A 22241-nucleotide genomic window follows, 5' to 3' on the forward strand; every position below is an offset into this window, starting at 1 on the left:
TTTATAGATCTTTTCAAGTAAAAATTTAAAATGTTGAAGATAATATTGACAGGATATTTCATTGTTCTTTCAATTTTTGCTTGTTTAGGTGTGAATAAAGTTCCCTTTACTTATCCTCCCAATTATTTAAAATTGCTGGGACTATCAAAGAAAGAAATAGAATTCAGTATGTGAGTCAAGTTTTCAGGATGTCCATGAGCTTTGAGATTTTGTAAAGTTTATTTCACTGAGCACATGTTGTTTTATGGGTTTGCAGTAGGGGATATTAACCAAAGAGAAAACCCAGCCTTGGACTTGTGCTCAAGAGGAAATCTTTTACAAAGAACCAGAAAGGTTGGAATGCAACATTTTCTCTCAAACTTTCCTAACAGTAGACTAAATAAAAATGGAAAAAAAAAAGTGGGAAAAAAGATTCTGTTTGTGTGAAGGGATGACCAGCCAGTGGGTAAAACATAGCTACAATATAGAAAACAGCAAATTTGCGTGAAGTCTTACTTCCAGGAAGACATCAAGATTTACTCCAAGAGCTAGTGTCAATATTTAGAAAATAAACAAACTTAATTAAGAAAGAAGTATCAGGTTTGACTCCTACACAAGTGGCCACAAGTGTAAACAATTACAAGCCTGAGGGAAGAAAAAACAAGTGTTTACTCTCTCGTTACAAGATGTATGATGTGGGAAACATAAATAAACCAAATCTTGGTAGCGGCTGATTATATATTCCTTATTTGAGCAGTATAAGAATGGCAGTTTTTAAAAAATAGAAACTATAGTAATTTGTTTTCTTAAAGCCTGTAACAAATTATTAGGCCATAAGCAAAAAAAGTTTCAATATTGATTTTTACATTGTTTGATTACAAAGTACTTTTCTGTCAATGTTTTCTCTTTTGAGACAAAGAATTCAGAATGAATATTTGTGGTATGGGTGATATTTTAAAAATGTTCTGAGAAATCCTATCCATGGGCATTGTGGGCTATAAATGCAGATTGATATGGTATTTCAATGGATCTATTGTTATGAGAAAAATTTTGTTTTCTGACTTAAAAAGAAAGATGTTTATTTGAAAGTTTAGCATTTAATAATATCCGTAATGTGCAATTGCATTAAAACAGAAAAAAAGATTTAAAAATGACAACTTGTTCCTTGTATTCTGTGTTCATAATCTATTGATTAATCTAGATTCATCTTGAAATTCATGAATACCATGGAAAACGACTTTATTATCAAATGTCACCATTTTCTGGAGAAATATTCCTTGCTCTAGCATATGGTATATATGTATGTGTGTATGTGCATGTATGTGTATATGTTTGTTGTGCATTTCAGATCGAACAGTTGATTTCGTATTGAGATGATATTTTATTTCTTGATTTAGGAAGTAATTGAAGAAGATTGTTTGTCACTCTAGCAGCAGTTCTGTGTTCTTTGAAGGGAACTTTCAATTCGGAGGATGTTTGGACAGTTTTCTTTTTTATAAACAATAATCCAAATGGTATCTAGCTTTTTATACCTCACTACACCTCCTCCCTTCAAAAAGACATCTTGTTTGAAAATGGCCAGATAAGAGTCATGTTATCCAGAGACACTTTTCCATCTAGTTTATGAGGCAAGAATAAGTTAACCATTTTATTTAACTCATCATTTGTATTTCACCGCATAAACACTTTTTAATTGCAAATTAGAAGACTTTGCTCAGTTTATATGATAGTATATAGTAGAAGTGAAAATGCAGATCTTGGAAAAAAAAACCCTATAAATTATTTTAAATAAAACATTGTGTGGGCTCTTTTCTTACATTCACTACAATAATTGGACTACAAATACTTTCTTTTTTATTATTAGAAATTTAAGAAGGAAATATGCTACATAAAAAAATTCTTATCCTAATTTTTTTGAAGAGTAATTCTGAGAGTCTATATAAAAATATACGTTTACTCATTTTTATGTTGTATCAAGACTTCAAAGATAATTGTTTCCCAAACTTGGAACTTAAATTAACTTTCATGTGTATCATTTTGGGGCAAAAATTTATTCAGTGCATATGAAATGCCACTAGAAAATTGTTTTCCCTTTTAAGTATGTATATTTATGTACATTAGTATACAAAATGTATAATTAGAACTTTTGCCAAATCTTACTTTTCCTTGGGAATTTGCTTAGTGGTTGTCAATCAAGTAAAAATAGTTGATTTTTGAGCCTTCATTGTTGTCCTTGTCTGAGGAAATTTTTACTAAGCCTTTATTGTAGGGTAGAGCGGCCAAAGCAGCCTTGTCAGGCCTTCACATGACATCATTCTTCCTCCCTAAATCCAATATCAATAAAAGCAGAGAGTTTAAACTGTATATGGAAACAATGTAAGAAGCAAGTGCTCTTGGCTGTTGTTGAATCTTTGCGTTATCTCTTCAAATCTCATAAATCTCAAGATATCTGATCTGTTAGTTCAGTCTGTATTTCCTGAGCATATCAGTGTGATGTTTAGAGAAAAGTGGACATATTTCCCATAACTACACTTAATTATATACACTACTGAAATAAAGAAGAAAGGCAGTTGCCCCTTTTAAAAATTTTTGTTGATTATCTAACAATAATCCACTCTAGATTGAAATGATTTGAAACATTCCTTAGAATGGTGAATATCTAGTATTTTGGGTCTTAAGGCAAATCTGTGAAGTATGTAGCATGGCTAGTCTTATTTTTGTCATACACAATTTATACCCTGAGTCAGGCTGTTTTCTCATTCACATTTTTTATGTGTCTCAAAACATATATTGAGGACCTATTTTCTGTCAGGCACTCTGACAGCGAGAGTTTAAAGATGAGCAACACATGCTTCCTGTGATCAGTATTTTCAAAATTAGATTGAGGAATCAGACTGTTGAAAACATGGTGTGAAATCTTGTGTGCTGGTCTATTACTGAGAGAAGCACAGGCAGGACGCGGAAGCAGATGTGACACCAGATTAGTTGGAAAGAGGGGGTTTCTGGAAGGGCTTTCTATAGGTAATGCCTGAGGAGACTCTATCAACTTGTTTATTAAAGTACGCCATCAAGTAGTAACCAGCTATCAGATACGTTAGCATTAATTCACGTAAATGTATTCCTTTTTGTGAAGGTATTTAGTTTGCAAGCATTTTCTCCTGAGTGGACTGAAAGGCTTTGCATTTGGCGAAAACAGTGGCTCTTTACTTTGTGTGATCGTTTCTGACAGCCTGTGGTGGACCTCTTCCCTGCAAAACATATTGTGACTGGGTGTATAAACTCATACGTATTTTTTGCGTATAGCTTTTAGGAAATCACAAACTTGAAGCCTCCTTAAAGCTGATCGCTGGATCCCAGCTTCAAAACAGAAAAGCTAAAGATCATTGGGGAATCTTGAAAGGGTGGAAGAAATATCATTTAAAGTTATAGTGTAGGGAATCACGATTTTGGCTTGTTCATTCTTGCCATACATTCTTCTGTAAAATGTGTTTACCTACTACAATAAAAGCTATTTGTCTTTCTTGGTCTTCGATTTAAAAAAAAAAATTGTAGTACAATGAATGCAAATAGCCTTCAGAAGAAAAACAATACCTGTGGTTTTCCATGTAGTTTAAAAATTGTTCTTCTTGACATTTTATTTTGGCCTGTTGGTTAGCTCCAACCCCATTTTTGACCATAGGAATCCAAGCAGAATTCCAAACAGATAGTAAATATTCTAATTGCACTTGAGCATTTCCTTAATATTATCATCTATAACCAGTTTCCTGTATTGCTTTCAGTTCTGATATCCCCAACCTCAAATCACTGCATTAAATGGGGCTAATGAGTAATAATTCATACTTTTTAAAACTATTTCTAATTTTTGTGTTTTTTTGGGGATACAAAACAAATAGAAAATACCATAAAGAAAAAAAAAAAACTCCAAAGTGGATTTGAGAATTACAAATATCTTGGATCCTAAATAATAAATATGTGTTAGATTATAATGCAAATTCTAAATCCATGTAATATAGAGTGTTGTGGTCCAGCTTGCTATACCAATGCATAAGTAAAGTATTTCAGCTTGCAGAAATAGGACACTTATATTGAAGTGAAAGATGAATGAAGGAAACCCTCAAATGTGTGCAATATGAAGAAAGAAATTGTGCATTTTAAACTGTCTGATAGGTTGTAATTTTAAGATGGCTATTTTTTCTTTTTTTTTCTGTTGATAGCATAAAAATTTAAAGATAAACATGACCTGCAGTATATCAAGTCTGCACACAAATGAATTGACTTTTTCATTCATTATGGCTTGTTCTCAAAGAAATATTTAGTTTTCTCCTGAAGCAATTCATGGTGTGTTGCGAACTGACACAACTATTCTGAAGCTTTTAGTTCAGAAAAGATAACAGTAAATAATAAGAAAAATGGGTGTGTGTATTTCAGAACAGTTTTGTCTCCTTTTAAGAATCATCTGGCCTTGTGCCTTTTCTTCTCCCCATAAGTAATGTTTTTGCTTCTGTGAAGTGTTATATCCTTGGACTGCTGTTCTGTTTTTGATATAATCCATCCATCAAAACATGAATCTTATTGCATGTGAAAAGTCGTTACGAGAAAATAAAAATCTAAAACACATTTGGGTTTTATTTTACTCATACTACTTTTATTATATAAATGGAGTATGGACAAACTGCATTTTGTTTGGTTGAGTGCCTCAGCTTTCAAGTTAACCAGCTGGTTCAGAGAGGAGCAAAAATTTATTCTTGCAAAAAAAAATAATGCTAATAAAGATGATGACAATGTCAATTATTTGCAGTAATGGCAGTTTGTTAAAAATGTAGAACGTGAGGCTTCTCTCCAGACCGACTATATCAGAGCCTGCATTTTAACCTGATCCGCTGTGATCCCTATTCGAGTTCATGTTAGAGTAACACTGTTTTCCTGTCTCTAGTTGCCCCCAGCACTAAGAAAGGAAGAGCCAGCCTCAGAGTCACTGCCAGTCAATGCCCTCAACTGTTTGCATAGTAAACACACGATGGAAGATTTAAATAACTCACAAACTTGAATTTACCTTAAAGTGTAAAATCTTGGGGAAAAAAAGTGCAAAATTTATTTTTATGAAAACCAACAAGCCTTTTATATAAAGTGCAATTTTTTTTTTTACTAAGGCAGGCCATCTGTTTCTTGAGATGTCTGTCTTTAGGGGTAGTGGAGCATCAGCGGTTTCTGCTAGAGGTGTATGAAGCTGATTAGAATCTGGCTTCAATTTCAGGCATCAAGACCAGCCTCTTACCCAGTGCTGTAAACTGTTCTACAGACCTTTCATTACTTTGTCTCTAGGACAGGAAAAAATAGTAAGCATCTCTGTGGTTCTACAGACTGCCATTCCATTGACAGTAGGGCGGAAGAGAGGAGTTGATGAGAGAATTCTAATTTTAATGAATATTTTTCCGTATGGTGAACTGATAACCTACCTTGAACTAATTTCTATCTCCTTCCTTTCTAGAATTACACATAAATATAACCTTCTTATCTCATGTCATTTTGTATGAGGGAACTAAACAGGGTAAATAATTTTACATAATAAACTTTTGACCAAAACCTAAAGTATAGCTTTCAGGATTGAAATCTAAATTTCATAAATTAATTTTATTAACTACTTTTATAGCTAAAATTCCTAAATATTAAGGTTTAAATCTACTAAAAGACAGTGATTTGAAAAGCATGGATTTCATCATTTCCTAAAATTTCAACGTATTTTCCTCTTTTCTTGGTTTTGCAAAAGAAAAATTTGAAGAGAAATTTGAAAAAGAAAATTTGTAAAACGGTATCATGAAACAGCTATCCCAGAATTCCCAAAGCATTTGTCAGTGTTTTACTATCTCATGATTAATTTATTCTCTCTCTTAAATTTGCTGTGTTTCCTAAAGTTACTGTATTTTGATATTCGGCAGCACTAAGAGATTGATTAGTCTAGTTTTGGACTCAAATAAAAAGGAAGGAAATTTTTTTGTTATGTTAATATATATTTCTGATGTTAAAAGAAAATTCACATACTGGTTTTAAAGAAATTATCTCATTTCTTCCCACAATGGTTTATAGGGCTTTGTTTTATTACATAGCATAAAGGACTGGATGTAAAAGAGTCAGAGGGTTTTCAGGATTTGGGGCAATGATTTTGAAGCTCCTGAAAATATGGACAGTGTTTTATTTATCATTAAAGATCAAAGGTGTAGCACCTGGTCATTGACTAAATAAATGTTGACTTAAATATTATTTTCGGTATTTATTTATACATTTTACAGAAACTCAGAGGCAATGCCATCTTTAGAGAAAGTGTATAAAAATGTGATGAGTAAGTTGCTAGAACAGTACAATATTTAGCTGCTACTATGTCTCCTACCTGGCAGTGAAGACCTGCTGCTGGTCACAGGCATCGACTGTAAATTCAAGCACACTTAGCAGATTTTCATTTACTTGCAAAATAGCCATGATTGCTAAATTCACTTTCCCTAGATTCCCCCATAAATCAGTGACCATTTCATTCAAAGAAATGACTTACCCGCTCCCGTCAAACATCAAAGTAAGAAAATGTAGGTCATACCCTTTACAAGTGGTTCATATTATAGTATAATAGGTCCAATATTATATTCAGTTATAATTACTTTCTGTAATATCTGTCTATACGGACTGCATTTCCATATTTTTAGCAATATTTTTCTAATTAGCTTTGTTTGCATTGACTTTGCTCTTTAATATTTTACATTTTAATTGAACTTTTCTTTTTTAGCTGTGTTTTGGGGTGATATTGCCTTAGATGATGAAGACTTAAGTATCTTTCAAATTGATAGGACAATTGACCTTACACAGAACCCCTTTGGACTTGGACATACCACAGGTATGGTTGATTATTTGATTGAATTTGTGTTCATTTTGGAGAAAAGATACTCTTGAAATGCTCTAAGTATTCTTTAGGTCACTTTTAATGTCCTGCTGATCAACTTTGATTGCCTAAACATCAATGAGCCTATTTGGAAATTTAGATTTTGTTCATAGTTTTTAATTCTATTAATTAATTTCTTTGACAAACATTTTGTTTGGTACCAAGGTACCAAGTACTTAAACCAGGTACCAAGCCTGGTTTAAGTGTTTTGCAGATAGTAACTCTTTGAATGTGCATAATAATCCCATGAGGAGTAGCTACTAATATGACTTACAAGTGAGGAGATCAAATTAATTGTATTTCTTATTTTCTTATTTCAAACTGTATAGTCTTTCCCATAAGTATTTACTTAGTTTGTATATTTTCAGTTTGTTTTTAGAATATGTGTGAAATAACCACTTATTTTATCCATTTTTCTTTTTTTCTATGTTAATGAACTACCTACACAGAATTTTTTGTAATTTCAATTTCTATACAAATTTTTAAAAATTACTAAATTTTCAAAGGTATTATTGCCTTTAGTGGTCTTGAAACATTGTTTTTTTGAAAATTCTATAATTACTCTTACCCTTATAATTACCTTAATATTAACTAAGACATTTCTTTTTTCTCATAATTAACCTTCTTCTAAATCTATTTATATGTGCTTCAGGCCTATCTAATATAAAGTATAATTGTTACATAATTGTGATTTCAAACATATAAATGCCATTCTTTCTTATAGCTACTTAGGAATGAATACACTTAAATATTACCTCATCTTTCTAAAATGTTCAATGAAAAAATTTCAAAAATTTTTCTCAAGTAGCACAGCAAAAATGTGACCATGTAATGAAAACAATCAGGCACGTTATTAGTCAGTGAACAAGCACTCTAACTTACTTGCCTTATAAGGACTTAATTGATCTTTTGCTCTAGAAGGCTTATATGGTAATGGTTTTTGTGATTGTTTTGGGGTTTTATTAGCTTTACTCTAGGTAGATAAGTTTTGGTATTAATTTCAAAGGGGAAAAAAGATATTGGAAAGAAATAGATCAAGGTGCAAGCACAGTTTGTTGTCTTTATGGATTTCTAGCCCTTTCATTGTCTTCGCCCAAAGAGACTCATGAATCATACTCTCATGGTGTGAATGTATCTGCACTTGTTCAGATATCATTAGTGGTTATATTGGTTGTTTGCTCAGTGGTGCCTTCTTGTTATTTGTCTATTGAAAATTCAAAAAGAAGGGAAAATAGGAGATAAAATTGGGAGAGCATTCTATTCAAGGCCTGGAATGAGAATCAGAGGACTTGGTTTTTCCTCAGATGCTCTGGTTTCTGACTTATGAGAGGAAATCTGCCTTTTCTATTTTTTTTCCAGTTGAGAAAACTGCAAAAGGATATATTTCCTCATCCTGACCTCCTTTTCTACCTTTTGAGCTCTAAAATTCTTTACATCTATTTTTATAAATTTTGCCAATTACATAGCATAACAGAATATATTTTGCTGCTGAACATCCTTTTGGATTGTTGTGATGTTTTTGTAATTATGTGTTACTGGTTTTTATAAATTATTAAAACTCATTTTCAAATTATATTTGAATATATTCTAAAATATGATATGCTTTTAAAAATATTTCAAAATTGATCACAGCTTTGGAGCAAGACTTGTACTATATATTTGCTCTTCTAATGTTTTTATTTCCATTTGCTGATTTGGCTTCTGAAAATATTCTGTTTACATTGGAGAAATAGCTGGAATGCAATCAACAGGGCAGAACAACTTGCTGTCATCCTATATAACATGATGTGATGTCAAAGTCACAGTGAAGAAAAATGTTCCAAATTATCGATAGATGACTCAGTTGCCATGATGTCCAAATAAAGTCACTTAGATTGCTCTGTGGATCACCCCACCCACTTGTTTTTAGTTACCAAAATTGTGTTTGTAGAATGTTTACACTTTTCTAAGATTTATGGATATTCATGACTCTAACGTTCTTAGACCACATAAAAAAAAAGATGTCCAAAGAGAAATCAATGTAGCCTGTTGGTATGGTTTATTTAGAAGAACTTTAAAATGCAATGAGTTTAGCTTAACTATTTTCTTTTATTCTTAAGGTGGATTTGGAGACCATGGTATGTCAAAGAAACGAGGGGCCCTCTACCAGCTTATAGACAGGATAAGAAGAATTGGCTCTGGTATATCAATGTTTAAAGTTGCAGACACTTGACTTGATGTACAGTAAATATTATACTAATAGCAGTTCAGTTTGCCATTAATATGTGAAGTATGTAAAGGGTATATGCTGAGAAAGTCCTTTATTCATTTTTGTTAGCTGATGTTTAATGTCAGTTTTTTAGAACTTATTTCGGGACAATTGAAACGTTTCTTTAACTTATTTTCAGCTTCTCCTTAGTATAAAATGCATTAAGTATACAATGCATTAGTATAAAATGCATTATTGTTGATATTTATTTCCGGTGCAGTGTGTATCACACTAAGGTGTTTTTATCAAGCATGGAACTACATCAGTTTTAATCAAATCAAAAAATGTCATGACTGTTTTGAAATAAAACCCACTTAAAGTAAATTGACAAACTGATTTGTTAGATTAAAAAATTAATTGAAAATATTTTGACCCTTCCAGAAATATACATAGAAAAACAGCCTTCTGGTTTCATAATTAGTTAATACTTATAGTATTGAATTTGTTAAACACTATTTATAGATTATGGAGTTTTTAAAAAAGTTTTCTGTTCAAAGTGTGTCCTAACATTTTTTAAATTGCTGAATTATTAATTAAATAATTGACAGTACTCACTTTCAAGGAATAATTTTCCCAAGCAAAGATGCCTTGCCTCAGGGTATTAAAGATAAACCTGTTAGGGACATGGGAATGGGGGCATGCATTCAATGTTTGTTGTTTCTGAAGTATATTCCAGGAGTGGGGTATTTGGATCAACAGTTATAGATGAATAAAAATGAATAATAAAACATGAGAGACTATGGACTCTGAGAAACAAACTGAGGGTTCTAGAGGGGAGGGGGGTGGGGGGATGGGTTAGCCTGGTGATGGGTATTAGAGAGGGCACGTATTGAATGGAGCACTGGGTGTTATATGCAAACAATGAATCATGGAACACTACATCAAAAACTAATGATGTAATGTATGGTGATTAACATAACATAATAAAATAAAAAAAAAGAATGAACAATAATGCAAATTTAGGAGAAACAAAAAACAGTAATAAAAATATTTTGAAAGGCCACCAAGAAATTAATGACTACAGACATGAAAGCTGCTCTAGGAATAGGCTGCATTTTATGTTGGCCTGTTCACGTTGTGTATTGATCTCTAAATCGTGCTAAATCACCTGGATATGAATCCAGAGGAAATGTGAATGAAGATATACCAGCGTCCCAGGAGGCTGAGACCATATCTGCCTTAACATTATTTCATTTATCCTCTCTGTAATTTTCATAATTTTAGGGTGTACTATGGAATATCTTGCTTTAAAAGAATGAAGGATTTAGCAAGAGTTGAGAAGAGTTTTGAATATCTTGTGACTTTTTAAACAATGTCTATTTATCATCTGCTGGTGAATTGGCAGAGATCTAGTAAATTAAAACACATAAAACAATTTTTTTGTGGCCTGCCAGACTGTCTGACGTCTATCCACTGTAGGCTGTATGGGAATTCATTAAAATTTGCTCATTAAGAAATGGTATTTTGACATCAAGTACTTAAATATTTTAATACTTTTTCAGGTATGTAATATAGATGACATTTTTCTTTAATGCATTTTGACTTCAGGCATATTTACACAAATATGTAAATAAGACATTTTAACTTGAGTCTTTTAAGAGGAAATGATTCCCTGACCAAGGACTTCTGTTTCACAGAGTGTTTTAAATGTCACTGCAGGCCTGGAGCAAAACAGCACAGTTAAAGGAAAAGTACCTCTAAAATTCTCAGGGCAAAATGAGAAAAATCGAGTTCCCAGAGCTGCTACATCAAGAACCGAAAGAATATGGCCTGGAGGTGTTATTCCTTATGTTATAGGAGGCAACTTCACTGGTAAGATATTCCCAGAGTGTTTATTTTTATAAAGAAATATTATATAGATTAAGTGTGTATTTTTCCAGGGTATTAATATATAGAATATAGTATTAAATCAAACATGAGAAATACTTCACTTACCTTGGTTGTTGGTTTAGAATGTCTTTGAAATTGAAAAGTATCTTTAGTCTTGAGCTCTAAGAGACTAAAGTACTGTTCTGGTTTTTAAACTGAGTTTCAAATGTGCCCATCAATCCAGGAAGCTGATTTCTCTTCAACTGACAGGAAGAACATATGTCCCGTTGATAGAGCCTTTTACACACACACATATTTGTAGAGATAGTGAACTTGAACCTTCTGATTATAAGATGAGTGACCATTCTTAAGAGTGATCACTTGTGGTGCTCTAGGCTAGTATTTGTTGGTTGACGAGAGTGATGTCATCCGAACTGCCTAGTCGGACTCAGGATGGAGGAGCCAGCATGTAGCACTGCTCCCTAAGGCAGACATTTTGTTTTATTAACATCCTGCCATTTTTCTAGGCAGTCAGCGAGCCATGTTCAAGCAGGCCATGAGGCACTGGGAAAAGCACACATGTGTGACTTTTATTGAAAGAAGTGATGAAGAGAGTTACATTGTATTCACGTATAGACCTTGTGGGTAAGTAGAACCAGGGAATGACTTAAGTAAGTGTAGAAGAGGAAAAAGAAAATCCAGAGGTAGGATTCATTTCTTAATATTTGCTTAGCATTTTGCCCATGAGAAAGTGTGAATTTTACATAAGAAAATATATTTTGAATAAATATAGTCTTTGATCATAGACCTTTGTACATCTACCTCAAGTGTATTTCCCCACCACGTCAACTACTTCTCCTCGTGTTGCAACTATAATAATGGTATCACCACCGTCAATAATATCGTCTGGTGATTCTCTTGAGCTCCCTCTAAAATTTATGCAGTAAGATTCCATTGATATTCACTGTATCTTTTGATTTCTACCTCCATCCCATGTCATTGCCTCAATCCATTCATGTCTTTGTCATGTCACACCTGACCTATTCCAAATGCTTGACTGTCTTCCCTCATCAATTTACTGCCACTAGAATTATCTTCAAAGAATACCAGTCAGAGCAAGACACCACCCTTTTTTGTGGATTCTTCAGTGCTTCCTCGTAGAGTGCTGCTTTCTAGATTGGCTTCTTACGGGATGATAACAAATACTCTCCAAAACAACTGTTCTGGAGCACTGGGTGTTATACGCAAACAGTGAATCATGGAACACTACATCAGAAACTAATGATGTAATGTATGGTGATTAACATAACATAATAATAAAAAAATGTAAAAAACAAACAAAAAAAACCAAAACCACTGTTCCGTAAGTTGTGAAATGCTGTGTTAAATTTCAGTAGATATTTCTGCAGCAATGTGCTAATGAACATTATGAATATTCAACCTATCAAAGAGAATGTAGAATACAGTGTTTTTTAAACTTACTTAAAAAACGGAACATCCATGCCACTCTTTTAAGAGTGAAGAACATACATCAGTATCCCGGAACACATTCTGGGAAATGTTAGCCTGAGAATAAAATCCAAATTCCTTGATATAACATTTAAAGAATGCCATGAACTTACCACAACTTCCATGTGCAGCCTCTTCTGCCACCACATCCCATAATCTAGCCAAGTTACAGTAATAGCAGTTCTCCAAGCAACACTGTATAGTTAAAGCCTTTTTACTGTGAAAGGTCTCAAACTTCTCTCTCCTCTATCTCTAGTTAGTTGGAAATTACATTTAAATATTTGATTAAACTCAGATAGAACTTTGCTTGCTCAGGAAGAATACTCAGTAGGGTTTGCTGTCTCCTTGACATCGCATCCCCTCAGGAGGCACATGTGCTGGGACCTAGCACTTCAGCGATGCTGCTGTTGATCAGTGGATTCCAGGGGTGACGGCCCAGTCCCTCCATTGTAAAAGTTCCCATCATTGCAAAATAGTGATTTGCTAATGTTGTTCTTTCCTTTTAGTCCTTCTACATTTATTAGCTGGACTCCTCTACAAAGAGGAATTTTCTCTAATCAGCTCAAACTATTTGAATACCCTCTAGTATAGTTTATATAGGGAAGTAAAAATAAATGCTTCATTCATTTGGAGGAAAGAGTTCTTGCCCCAATCACATATATTTTTTGGGGAGAAAATATATATGTCACTGGGTATTGGGGGAGGATTGTGTCATCTGGCTTTGTTCTATCACATATTCCTAGAAGATTTAACCTCACTTAAAAAGTAATGGATTTTACTTTTGACCCTATCTGAGTGACATTAAGAAAAAGTATACATTATTACCTTTCTTTTTTTTTTTTTAAGATTTTATTTATTTATTTGGCAGATAGAGACATAGCGAGAGAGGGAACACAAGCAGGGGGAGCGGGAGAGGGAGAAGCAGGCTTCCCGCCAAGCAGGGAGCCTGATGCGGGGCTCGATCCCAGGACCCCAGGATCATGACCTGAGCCGAAGGCAGACACTTAACGACTGAGCCACCCAGGCGCCCCTACATTATTACCTTTCTATATAGTTTTGGATAATGCCATAATTTTTTAGTTTTGACTTATTCAAGTAATGTTTTCTTCCAAATTACTAAATTTTATCTTCACAAGTTTTGGTTACATTTGAAATGCCTCCTAGTTCTTAATATCCATTTAATATTTAAAAGGTCCAAATCTTCCTTCCTTCTGGCTATCTAATAGGAATGGTTATAGCTCAGCTTACATATTTCTAAATACATAATGTATTCAGATCAATATATCTTTCCTTTATCTTTACCACCCTTCAATTTTCTAAAGCAAATACAAACAAAACACTGGCATTCATTATTTTATCAATAAATTTCTGTTTGTAGCAAACTCGTATTTATACTCATTTTCTTTCATTAATTTGTCTTTTTTCAAAGTTTTTCATTTTACTTGTTTTATCCTGCTAAACTATTTTTCCCCATTCTCTATTCTTTCTTCATGTGTTTGCTTGTGTTTTTCTGCTTCCTTGGAATGCCTTTGCTTCCATTTTCATCAGTGGAAATCGTTCACATATTTCTTTCTCGCCCACTTCTGAGCTGCCCTCAGTGCGACTGCTCTACCTTCAGCTGTACTAGTTACATTGCCACCATTGGCTCACGTGTCTGCCTTCATCTGGGATGACAGGTTGCTTATCTCTTCGTCCCTCGGGGCACCCAGCGCGCTGCTTTATAGATAGGTGATCAAGAAAATATTGACAATTTACACATCAGCTAAAGCACATCATATGTAATTCTAGAAGGAAAGAATGGAAGAATTTAGAGGTATTGAAGAGCATGTACGTTAACGACGACTTTAATGATTTTAGAGAAATGGAAACTGAAGTTGTGAATTGCCCTCAAATCCTTCAATCTGTAGTTGCACTCCTGAAATCAAACTTTTGAGTATTTATATATACATGTAATTGTGACTGTTATAGTAGTAATGTTGCATTTGGTGATTTGTTTTGTATTCAGTTTCCTTATACTGTATTTTCAATGATAGGAAGGATGATACATTTTATAGGAATTGGTCATTGGCTTGCTAATCATTCTAACCATTTTGTGACTTCTAAATTTCATTTGGAATTACCATTATTAAACATGATTTCATGAAACAGTTATTTTATCATTATGGTGATTTTTTTCTATGATAATGCTACATTTATATCTCATAAAAGTTAATCAAAATTATTAAAGAGTTTGGCATCTGGTGTTACACAAAACACTGAGGGCTACTGCAGTGAGATCTATGTCAAGTCAAATGCATAATGCTCCTATTGGATTTTGGTATTGTGTCCTTTCCCTCTGTTGGCAAAAAGTTTGAACTTAACTATAAATATTTTTTCAATGAATATTTATTGTCATCAGTGACATTTATTTCACAAGATGATTATTATCAGCAAAATGTAAGATCACTTTATAAAAACTTGTTTGATTTATTTCTTTGTAAGTCAGAAATTTATATAGCTGAATTTATTACCTTTGTCTACTATGCAACTTTATATTGCTGAATATTCTCTCTTTTAAAGTGTAACTTCATTTTTTTTTTTACACTGTTACATTAGTTTCAGGTGTACAATTATAGTGATTAAACAATTCTATACATCACCTGGTGCTCATCACAACCAGTGGCCTCCTTAATCCCCATCACCTGCTTAGCCCAATCCTTACCCTCTTTCCCTCTGGTAACCATCAGTTTGTTTACTATAGTTAAGAGTCTGTTGCTTAGTTTATCTCTCTCTTTCTCTTTATCCCTTTGCTCATTTATTTTACTTAAATTCCACATGTGAGTGAAATCATATAGTATTTGTCTTTCTCTGATTGACTTACTTCACTTAGCATGATACTCGCTAGCTCCATCCATGTCATTGCAAATAACAAGATTTTATTCTTTTTTATAGCTGAATAGTATTCCATTGTGTATATATACCACCTCTTGTTTATCCATTCATCGGTCGATGGACACTTGGCTGCTTCCATATCTTGGATATTGTATTGTAAATAATGCTTTTGTAAACACAGAGGTGCGTGTATCCCTTTGATTTAGTGATATTGTATTCTTTGGGTAAATAAGTAGTGCAATTGCTACATTGGAGGGTAGTTCTATTTTTAACTTCTTGAGGAACCTCCATACTGTTTTCCAGAGTGGCTGCACCGGTTTGCATTCCCACCAAGAGTGCATGAGGATTACTTTTTCTCCACATCCTCTCCAACACTTCTTGTTTCTTGTGTTGTTGATTTTAGCCATTCTGATGGGTGTGAGGTGATATCTCATTGTCGTTTTGATTTGCATTTTTCTGATGGTGAGTGATGATGAAATCTTTTCATGTGTCTGTTGGCTATATGAATGTCTTCTTTGGATGAATGTTCATGTCTTCTGCCCATTTTTTAATTGGATTCTTTGCTCTTTTTGGTGTTGAGTTTTATAAGTTCTTACATATTTTGGGTAGTAGCCCTTTATCAGATATGTCATTTGCAAATATCTTCTCCATTCAGTAAGTTGCCTTTTAGTTTTGTTGACTGTTTCCTTCGTTGTGCAAATCCTTTTTATTTTGTTGTAGTCCCAATAGTTCATTTTTGCTTTTGTTTCCTTTGCCTTAGGAGACCTGTCTAGAAAAAAGTTGCTATAGCCAATGTCAAAGAGTTTACTACCTATGTTCTCCTCTAGGATTTTTGTGGTTTTAGGTCTCATATTTAGGTCTTTAATGCATGAATATCCTCTATCCCCTACTAGATAGTTTCTTGAACAATCTTACTTTTTTCCTATCTGCTAATTTTTAATGATTCCTTAAAAACAACTAACCAAACAAATAAACTTAGGGTTAACTTATTTAGCTATTTTCTAGATTTTGTGTTTTAAATTGTGTTTAAATTTGGTCAGTTTGGATATTCAGATTATGGCAACAGTCACTTATTCATCCTTACCTATTGAATTTTCATTTTGTGCCACTTACTATACTAATTTTTGGGACTATAAAATTGAATGTGAGGTGTTTTTCTCTGCAAGAAGATTACAGTTAGGCAGAGGAGGTATGCTAGCTAGGATTCTTGCTTGCAAACAATGGAGGCTAATTAATTTAAGCAGAAAAAAATGACTTGTTGGATTATTAGATAATTTGTAGAATCACACCAATGGAAAAAGTGGAGAGCCAGGTGGAGGGAGGTATCTCAGGAAGAGCATTTTTAATCCCTGGCCATAAGCATCTTCACTATTGCTTTGAATGCTCCCTGCTAACCACCAAAGTCTTAGCTCTCTCCTGCACTTATGAGATCTGTTCTTTCAGCAAATATTTATTAATTTATTTATTTCAAAAATGATCTTTTTCCAGTTTTATTACAATATAAATGACATAGAACACTGTATTCCTTTAAGGTGTATACTGTGATGAGTTGATATATGCATACTTTATAAAATGATTCCCACAATAAATTTAGTTAACAGGCATCACCCCACATAGTTGCAACACTTTTATTTTCTTGTGATGAGAACTTTTAGATCTGCTCTCTTAGCAATTTTCAAGTATATGATACAGTATTATTAACTTTAGTCACCATGCTGTACATTATATCCCCAGGACTTATTTATCTTATAACTGGAAGTTTGTACATTTTGACCCCCTTCACTCACTTGGCCCACCCTCCCACCTCCCACCCCAAGTGCTTGCAACTTCCGATCTGTTCTCTGTATCTGCTGAGCTGTACTATGGGCCTGACTATATTTTAGGGGCTAGAGATATCTGTATACAAAACATGTTAAGTTGTCTGCCCACAAATAGCTTACATTCTAGGACGGGGAGTCAGAAAAAAACATGAAAATCAATGAAATATAAAATGTATTAATAGACTCTAAGTTCTAGGACAAAAAGGAAAGCAATATAAATGGGATAGAAAGGCATTTGCACAAAATCTTGAAAAAGAAGATGAAATGAGCCATATGCTATGTGGGAGAACAGAGGTCCCGAAAGAAGAAATAGCCAGGAAAAAGGCTTTAAGGCAAGAGCATGTCTGTATGCTGAAGGCACAGCCAGGACACTGCATGGCTCAGGAGGAGTGAGTTGCAGGGACAGTAGTAAGAGATGGGACTGGATGGTAAGACATTTGTGTGTGAAGATCATGTGGGATCTTACAGTTATTTGTAAGTACTCCAGATTTTCCTCTGAGTAAAAGAGAAAGCTTGTATTAGTAAGCTGACATGATTCATTTAATACACGACCCTTCAATCCCAGTGGCTTCAAGTAACAAACATCCATTCCTTGTTTGTTTGTACTGCCTGTCCATCACTGGTTGGCTGTGTCTCTCTCCAGAGTTATCACTTTAGTATTCAGTCTGATGGAGGAAACTTTCTTTAGAACTTTGCATTTGTGGCAGATGAAACAGAGACAATATTGCCAAACATATTGACTATTAAAGATTCTCTCCAGAAATTATACAAAGAGTTCGTGCTCACATGACATTATCCAGAGCAAGTCACATGACCGAACTCAACATCAGTGGAGTAAGGAAGTATGATTATCTTCCAGTGAGGGGTAATGAATATTTTTGAACATTGACACAATGTGCCATAGAACCATTGGAGAATATTGGGTAGAGAAGAGTCATAATATGACTTTAAATTTTTAAATTATCTCAATGTTGAGAAAAGACTGCTGTGGGGAGGACATCTTTGTGATGTCATGATAGATCATCTAACAGGCAAAATCTAAAGGTGCTTTGGTCCTCCAGTCTGAGGCAAAAGTAAGGAATAGCAGGTTTTAGGTTACCTGATTACTATCTATGGCGTAGGGAGAAGTGTGGCCTCCTATAGATGGTGAAAGTTTTTCTTGAGAGGACAGATAGATCTTACAGTGGCCAAGTTTTAAAAGCAGCACACAAATTAGAAATAAAAAAAATCAAAAGCTATATACAAGAAAATGGCATCAACCTGAGTGATATTTGAAACTAAGATAATACCTAGACGTGTTTAAACCACATTTTTATAAACCTCACATATTACCCTGTCATTCCATACCTAATTATATGTGCATGTATTTAGTTATTTTTTCATCTTAGCATCCAGAATTATTCTCTCCCTAGAACAAGAGGAATCAAACCACCACATTTTTCTTCTTTCACAGGATCATTATAAAAGTCAGTGGAAAATATATTTTTGTTTTCTGTTATGGAATCCATCTTATTTATTGGAAATTGCTATGCGTGAAATTATGCTTAAAAAAGGTGTTTTAGATTAAATAAGTTGACCACATTGCTTTACTATCTCCCAGATTTTGATTTGCAAAGTATTTTCTTCTTTGAATATAACCAGCGAGAATGACTCAGTGTGTGTAATTTAGTTGCTATATAATCATCAGATATTTTAGTTTAACTACTGTTGCTCTATGGTAGCAAATGATTCGGTCTAAATCTCTCCAAAATTTGCAAATTTTGTGTTTTCCTACATCTAATAGTTTATTATTTGGGTATGCAATAAATATCTGTGTATAGATTGAAGCATAGTATTAAAAATTGGGGCAAAACCAAAATTTCGTGATTTTTTTCCCTATCAGTTACCTCTTTTTTTCTATTATTGATTTATTAAGCTTCATTAATTGTTATAATAGATTCATAAATAAGTGTATGGTGTAGGTTCAGATGCTTAAGGCATTTAAAGCCCAAAGAAATAATTGGAATGAAAAATATTTGTATTTGTGAACAATCAAAAGGACTATCAAATATACTTACTTTGGAAACTGAAAATTTGTGAAATTCCTTTTAACGTTTGGGCAATTAATTTTTGACATTTTTCTCAGTGTTTGGTGTCTTGTGCATCATGATTATTATTTACTGCCCTCTATTGCTGTCTCAAGCAGTGATCCTATATATAAACCTATTTTAATGTAAACCCCAATTATTTAAGTTTTAGATATAATTTTATTTATATTTGCAAATCTCATAATTCTACCAGTTGTTAGTTTTTCTCCACCAGTTAGCTATTAACCTTAGGAAATTTATCTTTTGAAACTAATTTTCCTCCATTGATCCCTTTTAAAAGTTTTCTTCTTCAAAATAAATTCTCCCATGAGTAGGAAAAATAACTCCTTTATTGATTAACCATCTTTCTTTCGTTCTTTTTTTTTTTCTTTTTCTTTTTCTTTTTTTAGGGGGGATAAAGGGTAGAGGGAAAGGGAGAGAGAGAGAGAGAATCTTAAGCAGATTCTGCACGAAACGTGGAGCCTGACACGGGGCTCGATCTCACAACCCTGAGATCATGACCTGAGCCAAAACCAAGAGTCAGGCGCTTAACCAACTGAGCCACCCAGGCACCCCTAATTCTATTTTTCTTAAAGGGGAAAATAAGCTTTGTTTTTATATTCAAAACTGAAATAATGGATTATTTCCAGATAACCACAGTGACAAAGTAGTTACCTAAATAATGTAGACGGATTGTGAAACTAAAAAACTGTATTAGACATAATTGTGGGTTAGTAAATCTTGAGTTTATATGTTTAAAGCCCATTAATCACCATCATAGATATTTTATTTTCTGATATCTTCTGAACACTCCTAATAATGATTTAAGGCATATCTTCTAATGTATGAATTAGTGAAAAAGCACTTCCAGTGATTATGTGGAGACTTTTGTTGTCTATACATTTACCAGGACTAGGCTACTCTGCCTCTGAATGTGTTGGACTTTGTAGTTGATCATAATTCTTGACAAGTTTCACTGTACTGTAATTAATCTATCATTGCCACCACCATCTCTGTTTTTTTCCTTTATTGCAGATGCTGCTCCTATGTAGGTCGGCGGGGAAATGGACCCCAGGCAATCTCTATTGGCAAGAACTGTGATAAATTTGGAATTGTTGTTCATGAATTGGGCCATGTGATAGGCTTTTGGCATGAACACACACGACCAGATCGAGATAACCATGTCACTATCATAAGAGAAAATATCCAGCCAGGTGAGAGGCTTCAGAATATGTTGGGTTTAAGGTTGATGGAATATCTTTTAGTTGTGTTTATACTATTTATGATTTAACTTTTTCTTAAAAAGTGTGAACTGATTTTTTTGATATGGTAGAATCAGCATTTTGCTGGATAAAAAATATACTCATGATGATGTTACATTTTTAATTTTTTTTCCCTTTAGACTGGGTGATTTTATATGCATTTTTGGTTTGCTTTCTTTTCTTAAGGTTTAGCTGTTTTATTTCAAACTTCTGTGCTTTCCGAGAATGGGTGTAGGCTATTGAACCATAAATTAATATTATTTAATTTTTAAAGCATTTTTACTACTTAGCTCTATAATCTATGTGGTAGAGATTTAGAAAGGATCCAGGGTTTGGCATGAAACATGCTGCTACCATAGAAATCTGTATTATACCAGGGACATTTCTGGAGAAAATTTCGGGGAAATGAGTCATTTCCAGGGTAGTCTAAATAGTTTCTTTGAGAATTCTTCTTAAACTACCCTAAAGATAAATTCTTAAGATTTTTTTCAGTAGTTGAAATATCATATATAATTAAAATTTAATTTTCTCTGATAGTTGATATGTGATAATAGCCTTATTTTAAAGCTTTTTATTTAACTTTCATAAATTAATAAAGATTACGTTTCAGTTACCAAAAGAAAAATTCTGTTTTTTGGAATTGCCTTATGAAGTTATATGGATTTCAAGCATTAGGAAAGTAAAAATGCGTCCTTATTTCCTTATTCATGGCAAGTTTTAAGTTACAAACATTGAATTCCTTAGACTTTCTTGTAATTAAAAGTATTGATCTATTTATTTGCTCATCACATATTTGGTGTTAATTATTTATTGAGGCATTATTAGATGTTGAAAATGCTGTCATGAAAAATACAAAGCTTAATGTGGGGTATGTGCATATACATAAATGACTGCAAGTGGGTGAGAAAAGTGATAATAGTCATATGGTGAAAATACCACAAAGTCCAAGTAACATATGACAAAATGCCTTGGCAAGTCAAGGGAGATGTCACAAAGGAACTGAAATTTAGAAGTAAAGTATAAGTGTTCAAAATGCACAGAAGAAAGATAGAATTTCTAAGCTGAAAATACATCATGATGATAGCTATAATTATAGAAAATTGAATAATTTTTATTTACTCATTATGGCTGCATGGTTAAGTTGCAAGTGGGAGATTAGTTGGTAATTACCAAAGGAGGTTGAATTATAGGGGATCTTCTATACGAAGCTAGGGAACTTAGTTTTTATTTTTAGCTACTGGAGAATAATCGAGGATTGAAAACAGAACAAGTTCAGATTAAAAAAAAGGAAAACAATAATTCTTTCATCTTTGGGATCATAACTGAGAATGGAGAAGTGGAGGTAGGGAGGATGAACTTAAGGAAATCTATAAGAAAATTAAATAAGTAGTTTATAAAAGATGACTAAGTCCTTAGTCAAGGAAGTGCAATTCAAGAATAAGGGAATAACCTTTCAAAAATATTTTAAGAGGAACACTAACATATGAGGGAAAATCTTCAAGGTTTTATTTTTAGGCAACAGGATGAATGGTGGCACCATTAGATGAAGGAAGAAATATGGATAAAGCAACATGTTTTTTAAAGTAAGAAAGAGAAATAATGGTTTTATTTAGCATATCGTTGATTTTGAGAAGCCTTTGGATTATCTAAATGGAGATGTATAGTACACAAAGCAAAAGTGAGTCTAAAATTTAGGCTATATCTAGAAATAGAAATTTAATGGTATATTTGACTATCTAGGGAAACCCTGAA

The 22241-nt window shown here is 33.4% G+C and overlaps 1 protein-coding gene across 1 annotated transcript in view; it reads left to right on the forward strand.

Moving 5' to 3' along the window:
* TLL1 (tolloid like 1) overlaps positions 1–22241 on the forward strand; it is a 209546-nt gene that overhangs the window by 78742 nt on the left and 108563 nt on the right. The window contains exons 2-6 of the mRNA XM_078069414.1: positions 6752–6859; positions 9004–9084; positions 10812–10964; positions 11489–11606; positions 20263–20441. Coding sequence (XP_077925540.1) covers positions 6752–6859; positions 9004–9084; positions 10812–10964; positions 11489–11606; positions 20263–20441 — 639 coding nt within the window. The remainder of the gene's footprint in view (positions 1–6751; positions 6860–9003; positions 9085–10811; positions 10965–11488; positions 11607–20262; positions 20442–22241) is intronic.

This window comes from Halichoerus grypus, chromosome 3, assembly GCF_964656455.1.
Source record: "Halichoerus grypus chromosome 3, mHalGry1.hap1.1, whole genome shotgun sequence".
Taxonomy (NCBI): Eukaryota; Metazoa; Chordata; class Mammalia; order Carnivora; family Phocidae; genus Halichoerus; species Halichoerus grypus.